General features: G+C 39.2%; 1 protein-coding gene across 2 annotated transcripts; it reads right to left on the bottom strand.

The window, feature by feature from the left end:
* Positions 1–167: 167 nt before the first annotated feature.
* On the bottom strand, positions 168–20133 carry slc15a2 (solute carrier family 15 member 2). 2 transcript variants are annotated; one of them, XM_088010923.1, is made up of 22 exons: positions 19142–20133; positions 15573–15660; positions 13810–13951; positions 13543–13635; positions 13205–13304; positions 11557–11647; positions 11404–11481; positions 10097–10179; positions 9891–9974; positions 9705–9794; positions 8186–8230; positions 7887–7922; positions 5855–5943; positions 4610–4691; positions 4302–4427; positions 3779–3943; positions 3444–3490; positions 3246–3353; positions 3061–3160; positions 1662–1805; positions 1227–1331; positions 168–1105 (listed from the first exon to the last, which is right to left on the bottom strand). In XM_088010923.1, the coding sequence occupies exons 1-22, from the start codon at positions 19331–19333 to the stop codon at positions 899–901; spliced, it is 2295 nt and encodes a 764-aa protein (XP_087867049.1). In that variant the 5' UTR covers positions 19334–20133; the 3' UTR covers positions 168–898. The 2 variants fall into 2 exon arrangements, with proteins under 2 accessions (XP_087867049.1, XP_014856938.2); XM_015001452.2 differs by lacking the exon at positions 19142–20133 and adding an exon at positions 18764–19038.
* Between the last annotated feature and the right edge of the window lie 1206 nt (positions 20134–21339).

Raw genomic sequence — 21339 nt, 5'->3', positions numbered from 1 at the left:
GTGCTTAATGATTCAATATCATGTAATTTTTCAATTACTTAAACTTTTCCTTGATATTTATTCAGAAGTACCAATGGCTTTACCATAGATTTCCTTTTTAATCTTTTTTTTTTTTTTTAAAAAAAGAGAAAATGACACGTTTACAAATATTAATAAAAACAAGATCCTTTCACCATCAAAGATTTATTTACAGAGGTTCATTGGGAGCAGCTCGATTTCCACCTTCCCTGAATGGAAAAACAAACAAATGGCCACAAAACCTGACGGATTAAGTCAATAGCTTTGGTTTTGGCTTAGATTACGACACCACAGAAGAAGAACGGCGACGTTGCTACAGTGGTCATATTGATGCCAGAATTACAGGCTCCCTGTAAATCAAGACGGCATGAACATAAAGGACCGCGGCAGAGAAGAAGCTGGATGGACAGCAGATGTTTTCATAGTCTGCCATGTAATAATACTTACAGTAAATGTGATCACAGATTACAGTCCAGCCTGATGAAACTGTAATTTAGCTTAAGAAAAAAAAAAGTGTCAATGCAAAGCTTCTTTTGCTGTCGAGTATTGTTTCAGATTGTAAACCACGTTATTTCACGAATTTCACTGTGCGACAAAGTAAGCAGCAACATATACAGATTATAAAGTTAAACACTGTCAATCAGAGGGAAAAAGAATAAAAATCACTGCGTCTGGTAAACATTGTTACACATACACGAGCCGGTTCCAGTGCTTCCTGTGTGATTACAAGCTCAAGATTGAGTAGGCTATTGAAATATTTCACAGATTATATATATTATTATTTTAACAATGTCATCAATATTGGAACTTTAGTGTCTAATAACCAAGGAATTCCTGAAAAATAAAACAAATTAAACAATCGTTTCCTATGTCGCAAAAATCACATTTTGGTGCTCGTTTCTTTTTCCTTCAGAGGAATGTCGTCATGCTTCTTCTTGTCGTCGTCCTCCTCCTCCTCCTTCCCCGAGTCTCCGGCGTACATTTTGCTCAGCTGTTCAGGGTCGACGTACGTGTAGAAGTGGGCCATGAAGGAGAAGATGATGCAGACGCCCAGCAGGAGGCAGCCGAACAGCAGGAACTCTTTCCACTGAGGAAATGTCACAAAAAGTGGTAAATAAACTGAACCCTTGAGAGACAGAGGTTTATATCGCTAGAAAGACTTCAATTATGTCAAAGGTCTTTTTATCGGCGTCTTCTTAAAGCGATACCTGCTCCAGTCCAGCCCCCTCGGCCACAATCAGAACGATCACGTTTCCGAACGCGACCGTGAGCAGCCAGCCGGCCTGCAGCACCGACTTCATGCTGTTCGGAGCCTGGAGGACAAAACGGGTAAGCGAAAAATATCCCAATGATCTAAAGTTTCAAACAACTGGCCCCCTCAAAAACAATAATAATAATAAAAAAACATCTCTTGCTGTACCCTTAAGAGCTGGAGTTCCAGATTTTTTGGATTTCTTTACTATTCAATCACCTTCAAAGTAGTTTTGACATTTAGTAACTGGATTAGTTGTTTTCTATTTGCAGATTTAGCTGCAAGCTCGTCATGAAAAACTACAGCTTTCTGCCATTTTCTCTATTTTTTTTTACATTATTTATTCTGCACCTCAACACAAACAGACTATTTTAACAGTTTCATGGCAGACCTGTGAGTAGGAGAACTCCAAGCCTGTGATGGAGAACATGACCTCTCCTGCGGTAAGCAGGGCGTACTGCGGGATCTGCCAGGCAATGTGCACGTTGTTGGCTTTCACATCCTCCATCTTTTTAGCCACAATTTTACCTTCTTCCTGTTGAGATAAACACAGAGAGAGAGAGAGAGAGAGAGAGAGAGATCTGTCACGTTGTGCAAAATATTATAGTTATGCCAAACTGTGTGAAATCACTCAGACTTCGCCTGGCAACAGGAACTGGAAACTTTTTTCTTTTTAAACCCTGATTGGCGGTGAGAAGGATGGAAACGTAACCTTCTTCTGTGATCTGAAGTGATACCAACACTGTTTAGTGTGGAGGTTGTTACCCGGCTACTTTTATAGCCATTTTTAGTTCCAGTCAGGTCTTTAAAATGAATCCGGAGGATGTAAAGCTTACCATTTAAAAAAGAAACCGTATTGTTTAGTGCATGTTGAGACATTTGTGCAGTTCACTTGGGCTGTGATAAAGTGAGAAAGAGCAAGACTTTCAGCAGATAACAAGAAGACGACAGCATGCATGTCAATAAGGTGCTAGGTTTTATCCTAATGAGCTTCAAACTTCTACTTAGTCAACATTCTTTAGTGAAGTATTTAGTAGCTATGCTATCCATGCTAGTCGCTAATGTAAGATGCTAAATGTCAACCCTCCATTCATTTTGTTTTTATGTTTTACAGCAGGGGTCCCCAAGCTACGGCCCGTGGGCCGGATCCGGCCCGCCTCCTCATTTGGTCCGGCCCCCTGAACAATACCAGAGAGCATTCAGTGTTTTTTTTTTTCATATATATGTGGATTTTTCTTCAACCACCAGGGGGGCTCTTGAGCAGATATGAAACTTAGTTTCCCTCAATGGAATATATACTAGTCAGTACCAGTCACCGTTTCGCTCACGGTTTTTTTCCATTTGCATTCTGGGTAAAAATCTATCTACAAACGCGAATATGTCGTCGGCAGTAATCCAATCCCCCCCCCCCCCCCACGGTCCACAGTTTCACTCTCCCCCCCCCCCGTCAACAAAACTTTTCTAAGGTTTCTTTCTCGAAAAACTAAGACCGGCCCCCGACCAGAAAAAGGAACAGTCATGTGGCCCTCGCAGGAAAACGTTTGGGGACCCCTGTTTTACAACAACTGCTCTCTGCACTGTTACATCACCTCTACTAGCACAAAAATAATTACTGACCATTAACGGCAGGAAGGGTAGAAAGAAATATCCTGAACGCTGTTCTTATGTCCGATTATGCCGCTGCTTTTAAAGAGAAATCAGAATCGACTAAAATCTCTCAGACACAGCAGGTCAAAGCTTTACAAGAATGATGGAAATAAAATCAGTTTTAGTTGAAGGAGAGTCTTTACCTCCACCAGGACGATAGAGTAAGAAGCTCCAAAGTCCAGCAGGCCCAGGTAGAGATTCTCACACTGCTTTGACTGGTGGCTGCAGCGGACGGCCGCGTAGCTGGGAAAAAAGTTGGATTGGAGCTTGATTGAGTCAGGAAATCAATAACTCTGATTCCGATGTCCATCTTAGGCGTAATACTCACAGTCCCCGATTCACGCTGCTGTTTGCAGACATGCTGTATTTCTGGGGAACGTAAAACTCCGTTTCCCCCACAGTTATGTTCATGGCTTCTGGCAACGTGTTGAAGAAGCTGTGGAGGATTCAACGGAAACCGTCACAGATTTATTTAGATCAGATTACATGAAAACCAATACAATCCACAGGAACAAACGTCATTTACCGCACATTCGGGTTCCCGTCTTCATTTTTGGTGATGTAATCCTCCACCTGAAAAGTAAACATGGACACTGAGGCAGTTTTCTATCAGTAACATACTTTAGCATTGTATTCTTAGCTTATCTGCGGTATTCTTTCAGTTTTCAGACATTTGGACATGAACTACACTCAGTTCTTCTTCATAAGTTGCTAACAAAAGAAAGCTAACTACATAAAGTCTCCTGACTACTGTTAATATACACACCAGTTATTAGCTTTACCTTGCACGAGAAATGTTTAGCTTATTTTAACCTTAACAATTAAAGCCATTATCAAAAAAAAAGTCATAAGTGTACCTACAAGTTTGCACTCAATACCAGGAGCTTTCTCGTGTACGATGAGACTGTAAGCTTTTCGTTCTTCAAATTCATGACTGCAAGAATACGACGCTTCCTTAAACATGACGTCAAATGTCAGTTCCTTGTTGGGGGCCCCCAGTGGGAGAAGCTCGTATGCCGAGGGGTCCTGAGAGACAGAGAGAGAGCAGAACGTTAGCGGTCAAAATATGAACATAAAACCACAATTTTTAAAATAAAACTAAAAACAAAATACCATTAATGACCCGAAGCAGAACAACAGTAAAGAGTTTTCCAACAGCAAATTAAATCTTGGTATAAAATTGTTGAAATATGTCATTTAATCGTTTTCATGGCATCTCTGTGTAGCACTGAGGCTAGTTTACTGGTATAAAAGAATAAATAAAACCAAGAAAAATTAGGTTGGAACAAATGCAACAAAAACTAAGAATAAATGTTCTTGGTTTTACAAAAAAAAACAAAAAACTAAAACAATTACATGGCTTTCCAGGCGTTTTTCAAGTCACCTGAAGTTTTTTGATGGGGTCTTGAAACAGGTTGCCGCCGGCGACCTTCACGCTGACGTCTCCGTCTGCCAGGTTGAAGACCTGCAGCAGACTCTGGTCAGCAGGTGCTGGTTCCACCACCGTTTTCTACAGACACAATCACACTGGTCAACAGACAGAACGCCGCTTCATCAACACCTTATCGATTCATCGTCGTTAAAAGGCAAAACACATTTACTGATAGGAGGCATCAGCGTTACCTCCGATAAACATAAAATGCATTAAAAGTGAAATCTTGCGGTAACGGCGTGATTCGCGCTCAGACGTACCACAACATTGATCTCCACCAGGGTGGCTGCTCCAAAGGCAAGAGCTGCAAAGATCATCCCTGTGGCCATTTTCCTCAGAGGCCTGAAGGCAGAGTGACAATGTCATGTACTATGTAGGAATTGGAGGCATCAAAAAACAAGAAGTAATTATTTTAACTCAGTTTAGTTGGCATCTCTTTGATGATCGTGAAGACCAGTGTTGCATCGTTTTTCTGCAGAAACATTTTTCTAATATTTGTCGATATTTCCTTTTTGATCCAAGACGAGTCGGTGACTTTTTTATTCAGATTTCTGACAAAAGAATCAAACCTTTCCCCTTTTTTCCTTACTCAAACTTTTGATTTCGACGATGGTTTTCGACCATCTTAAAGATTGTGCCCGTCATTCAGGCGTTTCCTAACCACTGATCTTCCTCCTCAGGTCTTTATTGTGAGGATTGTTCGTTTAATCAGCAGCTGATGTTAAATCGCTCCTCATCGTTTATTTATTCATTTTGTAACAGTCTTGATGTTACCCTGTCACAATTTTTACACACACGTCAAAACGTTGAAAGGATAGACTTGTACCACAGATGACTTAATTTGCCTTTTTTTTTTTATCCAATAAGATCATATTGTAAACAATTGAATCTCTATATTTTTATAGTGCAATTACTTGTCCAGGTTAATCAGCTGCTCCTGCATTTGGTAGCTTTTCTTATGTCTCTTTCCTAAAAGTGGTTTATGATTTTAATTCATCTGTTTGACCATTTCTCCACTTTTTCAGTGAAAATGTAGCTCATACTTTTCAAAGTTTGCCTTGACATTTTATTTCATTGTGAAACCATCACAGAAAAAAACCAAAAACAATTTATGTCCAAAAATTAATCATTGGCTGATGATGCGTTTGTGAACATCTTAATGAAGGAAACGTGACATATAATACATGTAGCTCATGAGTTTTTATTACGGTGAATAATAATAAATTGGTCAAATGTATTGCCACATTAGTTTAACAGCAATAATTTTAAGTAGTTGTAGAGTTTTATGCAATATATACTATTAATCATTACGTTTCCTTCAATGCCTGAAGTGATGGATGCAGATTTGCATTTTCTTTAAATTCGTCCTTTACTTTGGTGTCAAAGTAATATTGTTTGAGTACTGTGCGTCATTTCTTTCTTTGATTTCATTCACGCTCCGTATTTGAGTCGATAGCTCAAATGTGGAGAGGCCGCAGCGTCCAGAACAACAGCGGTTTACTCACGTGATTTTGATTCTGCAGAGGCCGACGAGCGGATAAATGATGAGGTCAAAGATGGGCACGAAGACGAGAATCAGCAGCGCGTTCAGCAACTGGGCAGCGGACATGAGGAAAAGCAGCCTTTAAATGGCCCAATGAAACTTCAACAGAACTCATAAACGCTTCATTGTTAAAATATAATGAGCTTAAAGAGAAGATGGCAGCGATAAGCGCTCATAAAAGTGTTGACATAACAGTGACGGCGGCTTTTAACACCGGCGGTCTTCATGCGGTGGACGCAGAATTGAAAACTTAGAAGAAAAAAAACATTTGACTATTAATTTGAAAATGCAAATACTGACACTGTTTGAAATGTAAAAATAAAATGTGAGGATTTTTTTTGGGGGGAAAAGAGAAGCAAAACAAGATAAATTTTTTATAGCATCTTGTTCTACCATGTCAAAACAACATTTACAGTTTTTGGGGTTTAATGTGACAGATTTCTGCTGTACATTTACAGACAGGTCAACCTTTAAACACGGCCATTGAAAGCCACGTGACATCAAACTCACAGGTGGCAACAAAAGAAAATATGTTTGTGTCTTATGAATGTGAACTCAAATGACCTCAGCTGCATGAAGGAGGGACAGACACAAAGATGCATAGAACAAACAAAGAGGGCGCTATTGTCACCAAAGCACAGCAGTCAGTAAGAAATAAAGAAAACTAAACTAAAAGCATACACTTGACAAACGTTATACGAAAATCATACAAATCAACCTATTTTACCTTTGGGAAATGTTACTTTCCCATTCGTTTTGGTTGTTTTTAGGTCAATATGAGCTCAACCAACCACTGGATTGGTTGAGCTGATCAAGTGCGAATGCACAAAATACAGAGAGTGTTCCTAGAAATGAAAACCTGGAGCCAGGAAACGACCCCACTACCTTATTTCTGCTGACTTTGGCCCTACAGCTGCAGAAACACACGCCTCATGAACACCCACTGACGGTTTTGGCCGTTTCTTGTCACAGTTTTTGCTTCAGTGGCTCCTAACAAAATCAGCTTCAAAAAAGCAGCAATCAATTGAACACAAAATGGAACGAGACACTTTTTTCTTTAAAGATCAGTAAATCAGAATTAGTGAAAAAAATCTAATAAAACACAGTTAATAAAAACAAGTCTGCTGTAATCGCCATGGTGATAAGGTTTTTTTTTCCTCTAAAATTTCACCTCAGCAGGCCTGAGGCATATTTTCGTAATTATTTCCAGCTCTCTCTCATTATATTTGACATTTTGAATGCTTTGATGTTTTATTCTGTTATTTATGAATATAAAAATCAGGAGTTTTGGGTAGCTTCTGCTTATTTTTGTCCCAGCGAAGGTGACATTTTAAACATGCATTCCATACCTTAAAGCGCAAATAGTTGATTGTATTTTATTTTATCTTTGGCAAACAAAAAAAAAAAACACTTTAAAAATGGGTGTTGGGATAAATAGTGTAATCTAACAATTTGTTAATAAACATTTTTTAAGTAATTTGTACCAGAAAACTGGACATTTTAAACATTTTGTCTTAAAAGGAGAGGACAAAACTTCCAAACAAACTTCCTCTATATTTACATCTGCTTCTCAAAATATAATAACTGCCTATAATCTATATAGCTATATAACTCTATATAGGGAGTTATTATATAGATCATCTGCAAGTCTTTTCTTATACATTTTTCCTCCTAGTTTTCAAGCAGTTATTGTTCAAAACAGGAAAAGGAGCATAAACAGAGTGAAGAAGTATGAAAGAAATGTAGTCTAATGTAGGATGATTTTCAGCAAAGAATGAAATGAAGATTAAATATTGAAATGGGAAATTGTTTTATTTTTTCCCCCAAATGAAAAGTAAACTTTGAAGCCCATAATTTCCACTCATGAACATTAAAATCACGTCACTTTACAAAGGTTTCATGAGAATGCATCGCACTCTGTCTGGACATCCTGTAATAGTTTGTTCTTTATTCACAGCATATAGGAAACCGATGGCAGAATGAGCTGCACGTACCTGCATCTGGTCGGGCTTAATTGTGAAGGATTCTCCCTGTTGTGACACAGAAAATTAAAATTTAACTAAGTGAATCCAAAACTGGGCACTGCATGGGTTATCTAAGCCATAAACAATAAAAAGTTACTGGAATAAAACGTCCGAACGTGGAGGAAGATCTGCTTTATGGGACAGTTTGTGCAATCGGATTCACATCAAAATCCACCCACAGATATCAAAGTGCAAATGTCAGCATTTAATGTTTTTTTTTTTGTTTTTTTTTTTTGGGCACGTTCAAATGATTAAAGAGACAGACTTACAAAAGCCAAGTTCATCCGCGTGGCTTGGAGAGTCCAGCGGGAACCCTGCAATAAAGAAACCAGCTCAGAGTTGCATCGGCAGAATGACCCTGAGATCACAAGAGTAATAAAAATAGAGCTGAATAAATACTTCATATGCTATCGATGAAAACTGTAGTTTTTTATTCTTTTAAATCTTTTTCCAACTGTTTTTACACCAAAGTGAAGGAGAAGCTCATCAAAAATGAAAGTCAGGAATCGTAAATGTCGTGAAGTTTTCATTGCTCCATGTAGAGAATTAAATAAAACAAGCTTTTGACCGGATACTAATATACAAATTGATACTTTGTTTCATGCTCAGGGTCAGGAAAAATAGAGCTTCTCTCTCACAGAGTAGTAATGCTGACGATGAGCCAAGATGTACAAATGTTTGCATGTTTGTTTTTTTTTAACTTTAACATGTTCAGATATTTAGGAAACTTTGACTATAATGAAAGAACTAAATTACAGTCGATCCCAGCATATTCACCATTCAGTATTCATGAATCATTTTTACGCAGAGCATATCTGACATATTTTAAAGAAAATGCATCTTCATAAGATGAAGTTCAAACCTAGCTGACACATGATTGGCTAATGTTTGCAAAGGAGCCAATCAAGACGCACCATTCAGGGTTGTTGTTTTTTTGGGGGGGGCTCCGATTGGCTGTTCCCCTAAAGAGTGGAAATAAGGAAGACTGTAGATGTTAGCTTCTGCAGGAGAGCCAGGATGGTTACCACTGTTTGTTTTAGTGCATTTTGAGGTTTATTTGATGTTTAACTATTAAAATAGGCAGTTTGAAGCATTTTTGACATTGGTTCCTTTTCCCCACAAATACCAGGGGGCTCACTGCAGTAGATCCAAAATATAAGAACAGGTCTGACATTAATTAGCAGACAGATATACAATTCCTGAAAATTTAGGGTCAATTTTCATAGGCTAATTTCAGCAACAAAATATGTTTTGTTTTTTTAATGCCTTCTCCATCCTATAAACTGCCTGTTCTGGTCAGTCACATTTGCACTATTCTTACATTGCATTGGGGGGACCACACTCAATCATTTCAAGGGCCTCAAATGGCCCCTGTGCCACACTTTGGACACCCATGTTTTGGGAAAATCTTCATTGGATTCAAACAATCGGCCGTATTTCTAGTTGGACATTTTAGTTATACTCTGTCCAAGCAGCACTTGCGGTCAAAAAATTAATGATTAAGCTTCTACACAGTAAGCTTTAGTCTTTACAGCAACTATTCAATGCTCATGATGTTTTGTACTGGATGTTTCCTTAACTGTGGATTGCAATATTCCTACTGGCTGTTCTCTGTTCAAGAGGTTGAAGAGAAAATAATTCAATTGTTTAAAAAATAATTTAAAAAGTGAAAGCAGAAAACTCTTGAACTTCAGTATTTCTTATGTTTTACAATCGGTCAATTACACAAGCTGCTAAATGGTCAGGACTTTAATGTCGTTGCTAAGCGGGATGAATGTGAGCCTGTACCTGCTGGTCAAACAGAGCCCAGAACATCGGCAGGGGGATGTAGAGCACCAGAACCCGCAGAACCATCTTGATCTCCTGAATCAGTCGCTTCTGTTAAACAGTGGAGCAGAAACGCGGATGGACTCGTGAAGGTTTAAGCGAGTTTACATCGTGAAGAAGCGGCGATGGCGTTTTGCGGGTCGTTACCGGGTATTTGTCTTCGGCCCAGTCCAGCCAGTGCTTCCTCTTGAGGCCATCTTTTGAGCTGTTCCAGCGGTTTTTGATGGCAAACTGACCGGAGGAAGAAATAAGAATTAGAGAAACAAATCCTACTTCAATGTGCACTGAGCTAATCCCACGCACACTCATGTCTAACCCTAAGCCTGACAGGAGTGGGAGATGAAGTGACTCACGCCGATACATTTGCAGACTTCCCCCAGGACGTTTCCCTGAGGCGGCGTCTTCTTGTACATGCCGCTGCCAAATATGAACACAGCTGTGGAGGACCAGATGGAGAACTAGCATCAGCTCAAACCGATTTATTTTCCAAACACGAGAGGAAACAGAAGTCTTTCCAAAAGTCTGTCCTCTATTAAAATATTTCACAAAGCGTACTGCTCATTTTGACTATTTTCTTTGGTTCTCTCTACTTTTAGTCATCCTGAGTTTGTTTGATTTTTTAAAAATTTAATCTCTTAGGTCCTAAAGTTGTTTTTTTTTACCTACATTGCTTTATCCAAGTTTTCTTTTTAACCGTTTTCACTTTTTCCAGGGATTCTTAGCGTTTCTTTTTTTTTTTTAAAGTACCATCTTGATTTTTTTTGTCGCACACAGTTGCTCTTCAGTAAACCAATCTTAGGATTTTATTTCTTGTGGCTTATTACATTTTTGCAAAACGTATTTAAAAATGTCTTAAACTCAAGTTTTTCTCTTTGAAAATGTCTGCCGTTTACTGAAATAAACCGCATATTCACAAAATACGGTTCCCATCCTGACCGTCTTTCTTTAAGTAACACATAGTTGATCTTCAGTTAAACATTCTTGGAAAGAACGTTTTTATTTTTTCCTCGCTCAAAACAACAACACAAATTAAACCTTGACTGCTAAAGCTCCTTTCAGCCTAAACTCGACATCCATCCGTACGTCATTGGTGTCACAGTTTGCTCCCACAGTCAGCAGGCGACCGGGCATGAATCCCGCACGGATCAGGGCTGACGGGGAAACGACGGGCAGAGAAAACTGGCCGTCACAACGGATGAGATCGGGCCTTGATCAGGGTGAAGCCCGGCTTGTGAAAACAGCCTCAGCATGCACATTGCAGCCTGAAATGACGCCCACATCCTGCAACGGCTTCGAGGTCCCCGTAGATTATAAACGTTTAGATTTTTCTACTGCAGTTTGCGTATTTTAATACTTGCTAAAACCTGTAGCAATTATGACAAATATGTTTTATACCAAATATGATTTCGGCTCCACATGCACACAAAAAAAAAGAAAAAGAAAAAAAAGGCTCAGTAAAACCAAACAAAAAAAAAAAATCCAACATTTCTATCCATCTGTAACGACTTTGTGTAAAATCAAATATTAATTTGGTCTCTTATCGTCTTTGAATACCAGACACCAGATTCCATCACATTTTCCTCAGGCTGTTCTGTAAATATTTGAGTTCCCTGCTGCTTCTTAAATACCTGGGGCGACGAGGAGCCGATAAAATCCTTACCCAGAGCCACGACCATCAACGCTGCAGGAACGCCAAAGGCCAGGGCGTAGCAGTCGTCACCGAAACACTTCACATCACCTGAGGGGGCAGACGGCGTTTAGCGACGCCAGGGATGCGCGGCACATGCTGAACGTTACAACGGCAAAAGCTCACCTCTGAGAATGGGGGTTATCAGCGTCGACAAAACGCTCCCGGCGTTGATCGACATGTAGAAAATTGAGAAGAATTTCTGTCTTTCCTTTATCTGCAGGTAAAGAGAAAAAAAGAGTTAAAAAAGTTAAAATGTGACTGTGCACTTGGATCTTTAATATTTTATGGAACGCTTCACTTGTTTTTAGTATTTTCTAAACAATAATAATGGTTTTAAAATCAAAAGAGCATTGTGAGAAAAAAATTCAAATATTTTACTCTGGAGCAGGGCTGCAGATTTTCTGACATTTTTGCACATTTATCCTGACTAAACTGCCTTTAACAATAAATAAATAAAAACTACCTACCATGGTACCAATTTACCCCAGAAAAGCACCTCATAGCTTTTCCCCCTTAAAGTGAAGTCGTGTTAAATGCAATATAATCAAACAATCAAGCGTAGACTAAAAGAGATGCTAGTGGTTCAGCGATTTCAGATATCGATATCTGAAATCAGTCCAATATCAGCTAAAAATTTAATATCGGCTCGCATCAGCCTGCATCTAAAATCTCCTGTATGAGCATTACAATTAAATCAGTCTACTAGCATTTACTTTGCGGCACCATTTAATAATGACTGTGTCAATTGTTGTTGTTGTTGACTATTGTTTTCTGTTTGAGCAAACCACCAAAATATGTAGCAAAAGTTTGTACAATTCCTGGTACCATCATATTGGGTCAATACTGGTATCGGCCGACACTCAAAGCTGCGATATGGTTATCGTATCGCAAGTGAAAAAGTTGTATTGTGACACCATAACTATTGGCACAACTTACCAAAGCAGAAGTTTGCAGAAATAACTCAGTGAGGCAAACTTTTATGTATACACACACACACACACACACACGCACACAAGCCAAAACCTATTCAAAACACACAGCTTTTCAAGCAATGGCTCATGGGAGTTTTTCCGCTTGTGCTGCATTTCCAACTTTGGTTTGTGTATAAACCGACACAATGAAATGTCGTCATTTTGTCACTCATCTATCATCCTAGTGGACGCCCGTGTCTATTGGGGTGCATTCAGGGCGCAGAGCCAGCGAGGAAAATGCAAACAAACTGCATCCAGAGCAAGAAAGCTCTGCCTGAAGGAACACCTTCATGTAAAGTTCAGCTTAAAAAGAAGAGTGAGAAATGTTGATCAGATTCACTAAACCAAAAACACTTTTTACAATTACCAGCCCAAAGTGATAAGTGTGTGATAAAGATGTTTACACACATTGGATTTCCTTGAATGCGTCAACTCATCATGATAAAGGACTAATTTAATCTCATTTTCTCAACCTATCAATTCTTTTTATGGTTTAATTCTCACGCAGTGTCCTTCTTAGATAATGGAGGAATCATATCTGATATTTGTATCATCTCTTCAATCTAAGGAAAAGATAGCAAGCAGCAGAAGGTCTCACTTCAAAAGTGCTAAATTCCCAATATCTCAAGTGATACCAATACATTCAGTTGAAGTAAACTTTCAACTGAATTAATATTCAGTTGATATTTGTATCATCTGTAAGTGTTTATTATATATTTGTCAGGTGTCAGGCTGCCCCCACGGCCATGCTGCCCTTGGCAAAGAGCCACACCACAAACCCTCGCTGATTAGACGCTTACGTGTTCTTCCTCGAACTGATCTCCTCCAAACGCTGCTACACACGGTTTGATTCCTCCGGTGCCCAACGCGATGAGGATCAGGCCAAACATGGACAAACCGCTGGAGCACAAAAAAAATGAAAATCAGACACACTGAGAACGATCGTCACCTGCATACTGGACAAAATTAAGACAGAGTTTAATGGCTCTTTAACTCTAAAACAACGCTGGAAAGCATTTCTTATTTTTTTAATGTGCGGTTCTTTCTCCATTTTAGTTAATGACTGTTTCTTTTGCTCATTTTGATAATAAAATCAGGTCTGTGCGAGTGCAAAACAGGTCCAGGATCTGTGACTTACATGTGCACGTCAGTGTTTCCCACAGTGGGAATGGCTCCCACAGACTTGACCACATGGCCGATCACGTAAACGATGGACAGGTAGATGATGGTCCTGTTGGGAGTAAACAGTCATTGTGTGCACGCGGCGCTGAGCTCCTCTAATCTCTTTGTTTGGCTGTGTGTGGTCAGAGCGGGTCACGCCCTCCCTCGCCACACGCGGATTACTAAGCCTTGTGTCGGCTGGCAATGACCCCGGGGTCAGAGGCCAGGCGACGGGCGAACTCACTTGAATTTTCCGAGCCAGGAGTCGGCGATGACGGCTCCCAGGATGGGAGTGAAGTAGCAGAGGCCGCTGAAGGCATGGTAGATGGCGGTGGAGAGGTCCTTGTCCCACTTCAGGTAGCTGAGGAAGTACAGCGTCAGCACCGCTGTGATCAGAGCACACAGGCATTAGCTGGAACCGCGTAAAAAAAAAGGCCAGGTGGCGAGACGAATGGTTTCAAAGCTTTTTCCCCACATGTACGGTGACATTTAGCTTGTACAATTCAGCTGGAAAACTAATGTGTTGGACAAAGAAAAACAAACAAAAACCCTTTTATATTGAGTTCAGCTTCCTGTCTCCTTCACTAGTTGTCTGTCAACACTGCAAAAACCCAAAATCTGACCAAGTATTTTTGGTCTATATAGTTTTTAGGGCAAGACAAAACTAACTTATAAGTAACTTAAAATATAGTAGCTTGTTATAAGTCAATAATTCTCTAATATTGACCAAAAGGTGCCTGTTCCATTGGCAGATTATTTCACTCATAACATTTGGGAAAATATCTTGTTATAAGTGAAAATAATCTGCCAGTGGAGCAGGTACGTTTTCTGCAATTTTAAGGAACTAATGACTAAGGACTTGCTGAAAAGTTACTTGTAAGTTGGTACACTTGAAATAAGATTAAAAAAAAGATATCTAAAAATAAAATTGTGAAAAAGTGCAATGTTCTTTGTGATTCCTTTCAGAAAGTGAAACTGATTCCTTACACAGAAACATTTATTTTGATGATTGTAACTTACTGATAATGAAAACCGAAAATTCAGCATCTCAAAGTCAGAATCTTCTATAGAATCAGTAAATAAATATTTCAAACTGAAATATTAAGCTTTTAAAAAGTACTTTCCATTTCTGCACACCCAGTCGTGTTCTGTCTCGTTAAAGAGAAGATTTCCTCTCTTTTACAAGGTTGCTGCAAACGTAAAGACTCAATAACTGAGCTCAATTTGATGGGTTTCCTTAGTTTAAAGACAAAACCTTTTACCACTTAGCATAATCAACTGACCCGAAATGTATATAATTAAATTTTTCTGCGTGATTGTTTGGTATTGAGAAACTTCTATATAAAGTGAGTCAGTTGTGCCGAAGTGCCAGGAAACTGTTGATCTGAGCTGAAAACACAATCTGAATGAAAATCGTTACGGAGGTCTGAAAGTCAAACATGATTTGTCTTCATTTTTTCAAACTTAACTCAGACTAACTGCAGTGTCAAAAGCAGGTAAAATATACAGTTTAATGCACTTTAAAAAAAAAAAAAAGAATAACAACGACCTGGAAGGAAAACCTCCAGCATTCATCACCATGAGAAATCTGGAACTCTGGAGGAAAACGTTTCACAGTAATTTGTGGTTCTATAATTGTCCCATTTGACAGTGAGAAAAAAAATGATGTTTTGAAACATTTTACAACAGACTGAAAAAAAAAACATGTGCCAGTGATAAACTCAGGGGCCAACTTTGGGCTTGGATTTTATATAATTCAGAAAGAAAACTCAGGGGAAGAAAACCCCAAAAACTAAAAGCTTCTTTTCTCTCGCTGATTTCTTAGAGTGAACGCCGCCCGCTTTCTAAACGGCGATTTTAAGCTAAAAACATCTTATGGAGACTTTTACATGAGAAATGTAAACACTGTTGAGCAGGAAACTGGTTTTGTGCAAGTTTGTACTGTGACAAACATGCGGTCATTGAAGGAGAGAGCAACCAGGAGAATCCACAGAAAGCATCCCTTACCTTTCATGCCATAGTAGGAGAAACGTTCACAGAACTCATTCACCACTATGAAGCAGATGCTGGTTGGGTAGTTGGTTCCACATAGCTTCTAAAAAGACCAACAACAACATGCATTCAGAATAAATTAAGTCCACACTTTTACAGCACGACAAAGAAACCTAATAAATGACAGTAAATCCGCTCTGACGTTATCTTCCAGCCTTTCGCCAATTCCAAACAAACGCGGATCCGATCAATAAAGTCTCCATTTCCTGCTTCTGCCGTGACGGGAGAGGAATGTTGTCGATGTTGCTCTGTTTGTCATGACATTCCAGGTTAATTATTATGCACAAATAGTGGTTTGATGAAAGTTTAACAGCTGTGAGACCTCGGATGGGATCAGATGCTGCGCAAGAGTGGAAAATATATGTTTAGCAACACCAGTTTCTACCATAAAATATCACACCGAATTGCATTTGCATTCCCTCTGTTTAACTCACTTTGCCATTGGTTACAGTGGCAACAGTATGAGGAAATGCACTGAAAAAACACTTTCACAAATGGAGCCTTTCCACATAGAAAATAAGCATACACAATGTTGAATTGCCTTCGTAGGGTTTGTACGGAACAACTCTAGGGGAAAAAAACGGAACCCATTTGTATACCAACTCTTTGCTATACAAATGGACCTCGAGCTACTTCGATTCTGTGCCTCTCCACTCTTCCTCCAGACTCTGGGATCTTGATTCCCAAATCAAAAACGGAAAATGTATTTTCATCTGCTGAGGACTTTTGAGCCGTTGATCACCTTAGCCCAGGTAAGACTCTTCTGGTGTTTGTGGTTCAGTGACACGAGGAAGTCGACAGTTGTAGCTCGTGTCCTGGATGCGTCTGTTTGAGTTGTGGCTCATGAAACACCAACGGTACAGTTTTCTGGTTGATTTGTGTTGGATTTGGTGAAACCACATTGGGTCACCATGGGCCCAGGCTACCCATTCAGTACGAGAAGAATCAACGAGACCCGCAAGAATCAATGAGGCACGTCTTATGGCTGACAACGTCATTTAATTCCTAGTTTAGTTTGTATGCTTAGTCTGTTTGTAAAGTAATTTGTAATTAAGTAGATGAATATACAACCTGTGTTTATGAGGCGTAATATTAAAGAGGACCGTGTAAACAGAAACATTAATACTGATTAGTAAATTAGGTCATTTATTAGGCTGGAATAATCTAATTCAAATGTGTCAGAGATTTGCGACGTTTGTCTAACTATTCTTCCTCCGAATTAAAAATTACAGATAATATCACGGTGTTGAATTGTCAGCTTTTTGGTTCAGCAGTTTTCCTTATTTCCACATTATAAACACCAACTCAGGTCAGTAAGTTGTGAAGTACTTTAAATGTCGTTCTGGGTTCTTATGTGACCTTCTGGATAAGTTTGTAGGTGAATTCTTGGAGGAATTTTGGTCCATTTTGGTCCAAAATTGAATTCAGCAAACTAAATTTGTTTAATGCTTGACATGACAGTGCTTGTTTCGATTTTAAATTAAACCATTAGAAAATAGCATCTACTCAGGCTATGTTTGTTTTGTACAAAACATTTTAAAGGGGCAGCATTGTGCGTTTTTCAGGCACACATAGCGCCCATCGAGATGCGTTTAAGAGCTGACCCCAATGCAGCAGGCGTAAAAATAGAAGAAGCGTAATGTTCTGTAGATTATTATTTTATAACAAAAAAGTAGCCAACTTACAAAAAAAAGGAGCTAAAAGTAGCACTAAATAATCCAAGGAGATAGCAGGAAACCAGGAACATTTAAGTTTAAACCGCATTCAAGTCGCACGGTTCTGTGCCCATCATATTTATTTATACATGATAAAATGTTGACCACAAGCTAATTCTGTAAATGACGCAGGACTGCCAGAAAATGTCTCCAGCTGTGTTATGACACCAGATATACTATTTTAGTCTTTCTTGAAAAGAACATCAAGTATGAAGAAATATGTGCTACACTGACAACAGGGGAAATCGATGCAGGTTTTCATCTGAAGTGTCAAATATTGAACCGGCTGGACAATAGTTGAACTTTAAAGAGAAAGGGTGAGGCCCTATTCTGTTTGTTTTACAAAAACAAGATGTCAACAAAAAAAAAGAAACTTCTACAGAGTTTCTAACCACTACTACTGCAGCAGCAACACCTCCGTACTCGCAGAGGCACCATCCGCCTTAAGCACAATGTGGATGAATGATAGAGTCAGTATTTGTTAAAATTTATCTTAACACCATCACATGCATCAAGTGTTGCTTGCTCATCAGGGTAGGATGCAGTGCAGGTGATCAAAAGACAGCAGTTTGATCCAAGCTCATTCTCACAGGTCTTCATTTCTTTTTATGCATGACCATTTTTGGTAGGTGTAAAATTTAAAAAAACTTGCTCAAGATACTTCGATTCTGCAACTCTTTCAATAATACACACCCTGCTCTAGTTATCCGGTGTGCTTAAGAACAGTTTTGAAATGGTTTATCGGTTTATACGCGCTTTAAACCTATAAATGCTCACTGTAAAGCAATAAGAAACTTGTCCACACAAGTTTGGGGACCAGCCAAACTTGTTTACCCGCTCCCCTACCCTTCTAATAATTCACAGACAATTTAAACTAAACTTAATTTAATCTTTAAAAAAAAACTGCCATGTGACATTGAAGCCTCACAGATGTAGCGAGTAATTCTCTTATCTCATAAAAAAAAAATGCGGACAGAACAGACTGTGAGGATTTCTGCACTCGCAGTCTGTGCGAGCAGAGAGGACATCCTCAGCTCATCTGGCGTTGATAAGCGTCATTTTACTAACGCAAAGTGAAGAGATGTGCCGCTGCGATGTGCTTCCGTCCCGGGGAAGATAGTTGGAGGTACGCGTGGCAATCAGCTTTCACCAAAACAACTTTTTAACTGTCCGTCTGCAGAGGAGGCGGTTGCGTAATTTCACCCCGAATTAAACCGAACACCATCGGATCCCCGACTCAGAAAGCCAAATAAAATAAATAAATAAATAATCCGAAACAGGATCGAATCCAAGTCCGAAGCAGACCCAGAACTTTTCAACAAACTAGTTTAAAAAGAAAAGAAAAAAAAACATAGAAATGCGCGCTCAACAAAAGTAAATAAAACATGCAAACTGATGCGCACACTACACACATACATCGCTCGTATTTACCTTGCTCATGTTGCCTTTGTTTTCTTTTCTTTTTTGCCCACCCTGCGACTTTTGTTGTTTCTGTGGATCTGTTTACTGAAGCATCAGGCAGCTCCGACTACACCTCCAAGTCCGTCCCCTCTCTCTCTTTCTCTCTCTCTCTCTCTCTCTCTGACTGGGCTCGGAAATAAAAAGAAGAAGAAGAAGAAACAAAAACGAGATCACGCTGCTCGTAAAAACGCCGACGACTTTAAAGTTAATCTTCCACCACTGGGGGGGAAAACTTTGGTCTTATTGCCATGTGAGACAAACTGCGCCTTCCAGTCCGATCCGATCCAATAAGCTCGCGTTCTGTCCCGACGACCATTGAGATCCAGAAAGTTGGCGTTTGAAACAAACTTTCCGTGGATCAGGAGGTCCGTTAGTGGAAGTGGAGAGGGAGGCGGGGGGCCCCAGCAGCAGCAGCCTCTCGGGCTGTACAATAGCGCCGTTGTTGCGCTCGGACGCAGACCTGGTCCTGGATCCAGGGTCAAAGTGTTCTGGCAGTGCTGTCCAGGCTGTCCGGCTGGATAATTTCAAAGGCATGGTCATTAAAATCACTATGAACAACACGCACTCCCTCTTTGTGTGTGTGTGCGTGTGCGCGCGTGTGTGTGTGTGTGTGTGTGTGTGTTAATCACACTGCTGCAGCCTCTTCCATGTCTACACTGAAAAGGTTCCTAATATGTCCCAACCCTGTCCACTGCTTTTCATTGTGCTTCATCTCAGCTGATTTAAATAAAAGTGTCATGACGTCATTTACATCATTTGCGTCAGGTGTGAAGAAGCGATGACGGATCTAAACCATTCAGGATGAGAAGTCATGATGTTTTTTTGTTTGTTTTTTTTACGTGCTGTCTTTTGTTGTTCCTTGGAAAGACACCACTGAGGTCACTGCACGCCTGAAAACCACTGCGGTCATTTCCTCATGTTGAGTAAGGATGACCAAAATAAAGTCCTGAGCAAACGTCACATGTTCTTATCAACACACTGTTTTTCTAATCCTGCATTTGTATTCACGTTGACACGCTCGCACAGGGCCGCAGCGAGAATGATGAGGGCCCCCGTGCTGAGGTCAGTTTTGGTGATTCAAATTTCATTATCTTGATAAATAGGCCTACAGAACGTCCCATGTGAGAATGTTGGACCTGAAAATATGCACTATAACTTCAGAATGTTGACACATTTAAGGAATGTCTTACATTAATAAAAATGTACCAGTATTAAAACACCACGCCTCATGTGCGTTTCATATATGGTTCAGTGGAAATTATGCAAAGTGATGCTGAATGTTATCACAGGCAGTTGTAGTTGTGGTACAAGTGACCTCTCCTCTCCTCTTGTCGTCCTCACCCAGCCACACCCATGTGCACCCAGCCTTGCACTAATCTGGTTTTATAATATTTGGTTTTATCGCAATTTTTTACCAAATACTTTACCTTTTGATTTCAGGGTTCACTCGTTTTAGGCAGGAGGCTGTCGACATCAAACACCTGGACTTTGCCACATTCCCCGATCCTTAACTGGTTCAGTTAATACCTTAACAAACGTATTTTTATTTACTTATGGAAAAGCGATTGGGTTAGATTTAATCAACAGAATTAACTGTTTTACTCAATAAACCAGTTATGTGAAAGCTTTTTGTTAAGATAAGGGGAAAAAAATCTTTAATTTCTTAAAAGCAAAACCACAAAATGTTAAATTAAGATTTTTTCCCCTCCCCAACAATAAGTTAACCATGCAATATTTTAAGCAAATGAATAAAGTAGGAGGTATGTGTCAATAATCTTAGTTACAAAACTTTTTTTTTTTTTTCAGGTTTGTCTTATTAAAATCAAAGCGTTCAGGCTCACATCCTTTTGGACTTAAATAAAAAAAAAAAACTAGGGGAAAACTGATTATTTCCATCAACAAGGAAAGGATTTGGGTCACAGTTACTGTTAATACACTGTCTGTATTTAACTAAGAATGATAAATAAATTAAAAGCTGATTGGAAGTCACCAAAATTTGCTTTTGAGTAAAAGTCACTAGAAAAATGTGATCCTATTTACTACGAAATTAAAGAGAAATTAACGTCGTTTCGATCACGTCATCAATGAAAGATGTATACTTCGTAGGCCTTCTGCGATCATTTGGTCACTAATCATTTTCTTTGTCTTGCAGGTAAATATTTGTAAAAACAAAAACCCAAATATTCTAACAGTTTATAAAATGTATAATTACATTACAAAAAATGTAATTACAAAAAAATCTTAGTGACAGGGCCTATAAATAGAAATATATATCATTATACTTAGGTAATGTATATTCACTTTATACATCATATAAGAATTATTAACCACTTATACAGTGTATAATTTCATTGTATAATCTGTTAATGACTTATTTTAACTGAAATGCGTCACTTTTTACGACGAAAAAATGAAAGCCCACATTCAAATACTGTAGGCAATAAGGACTGTGCATCGCCTGCACATGATTGGCTCAGCTGGTCGTTGATCAGGGTGAATGTAGTTTATATATTTTGCTTCTTTCTGTGCTTTGGAGTTTCTGTGCT

This window comes from Poecilia mexicana, unplaced genomic scaffold, assembly GCF_051168715.1.
Source record: "Poecilia mexicana isolate PSO_F unplaced genomic scaffold, ASM5116871v1 scaffold_2, whole genome shotgun sequence".
NCBI classification, from domain to species: Eukaryota; Metazoa; Chordata; class Actinopteri; order Cyprinodontiformes; family Poeciliidae; genus Poecilia; species Poecilia mexicana.
The sequence above is the reverse complement of the archived record's forward strand: the minus strand, read 5'-3'. Positions and strand labels throughout refer to the sequence as shown.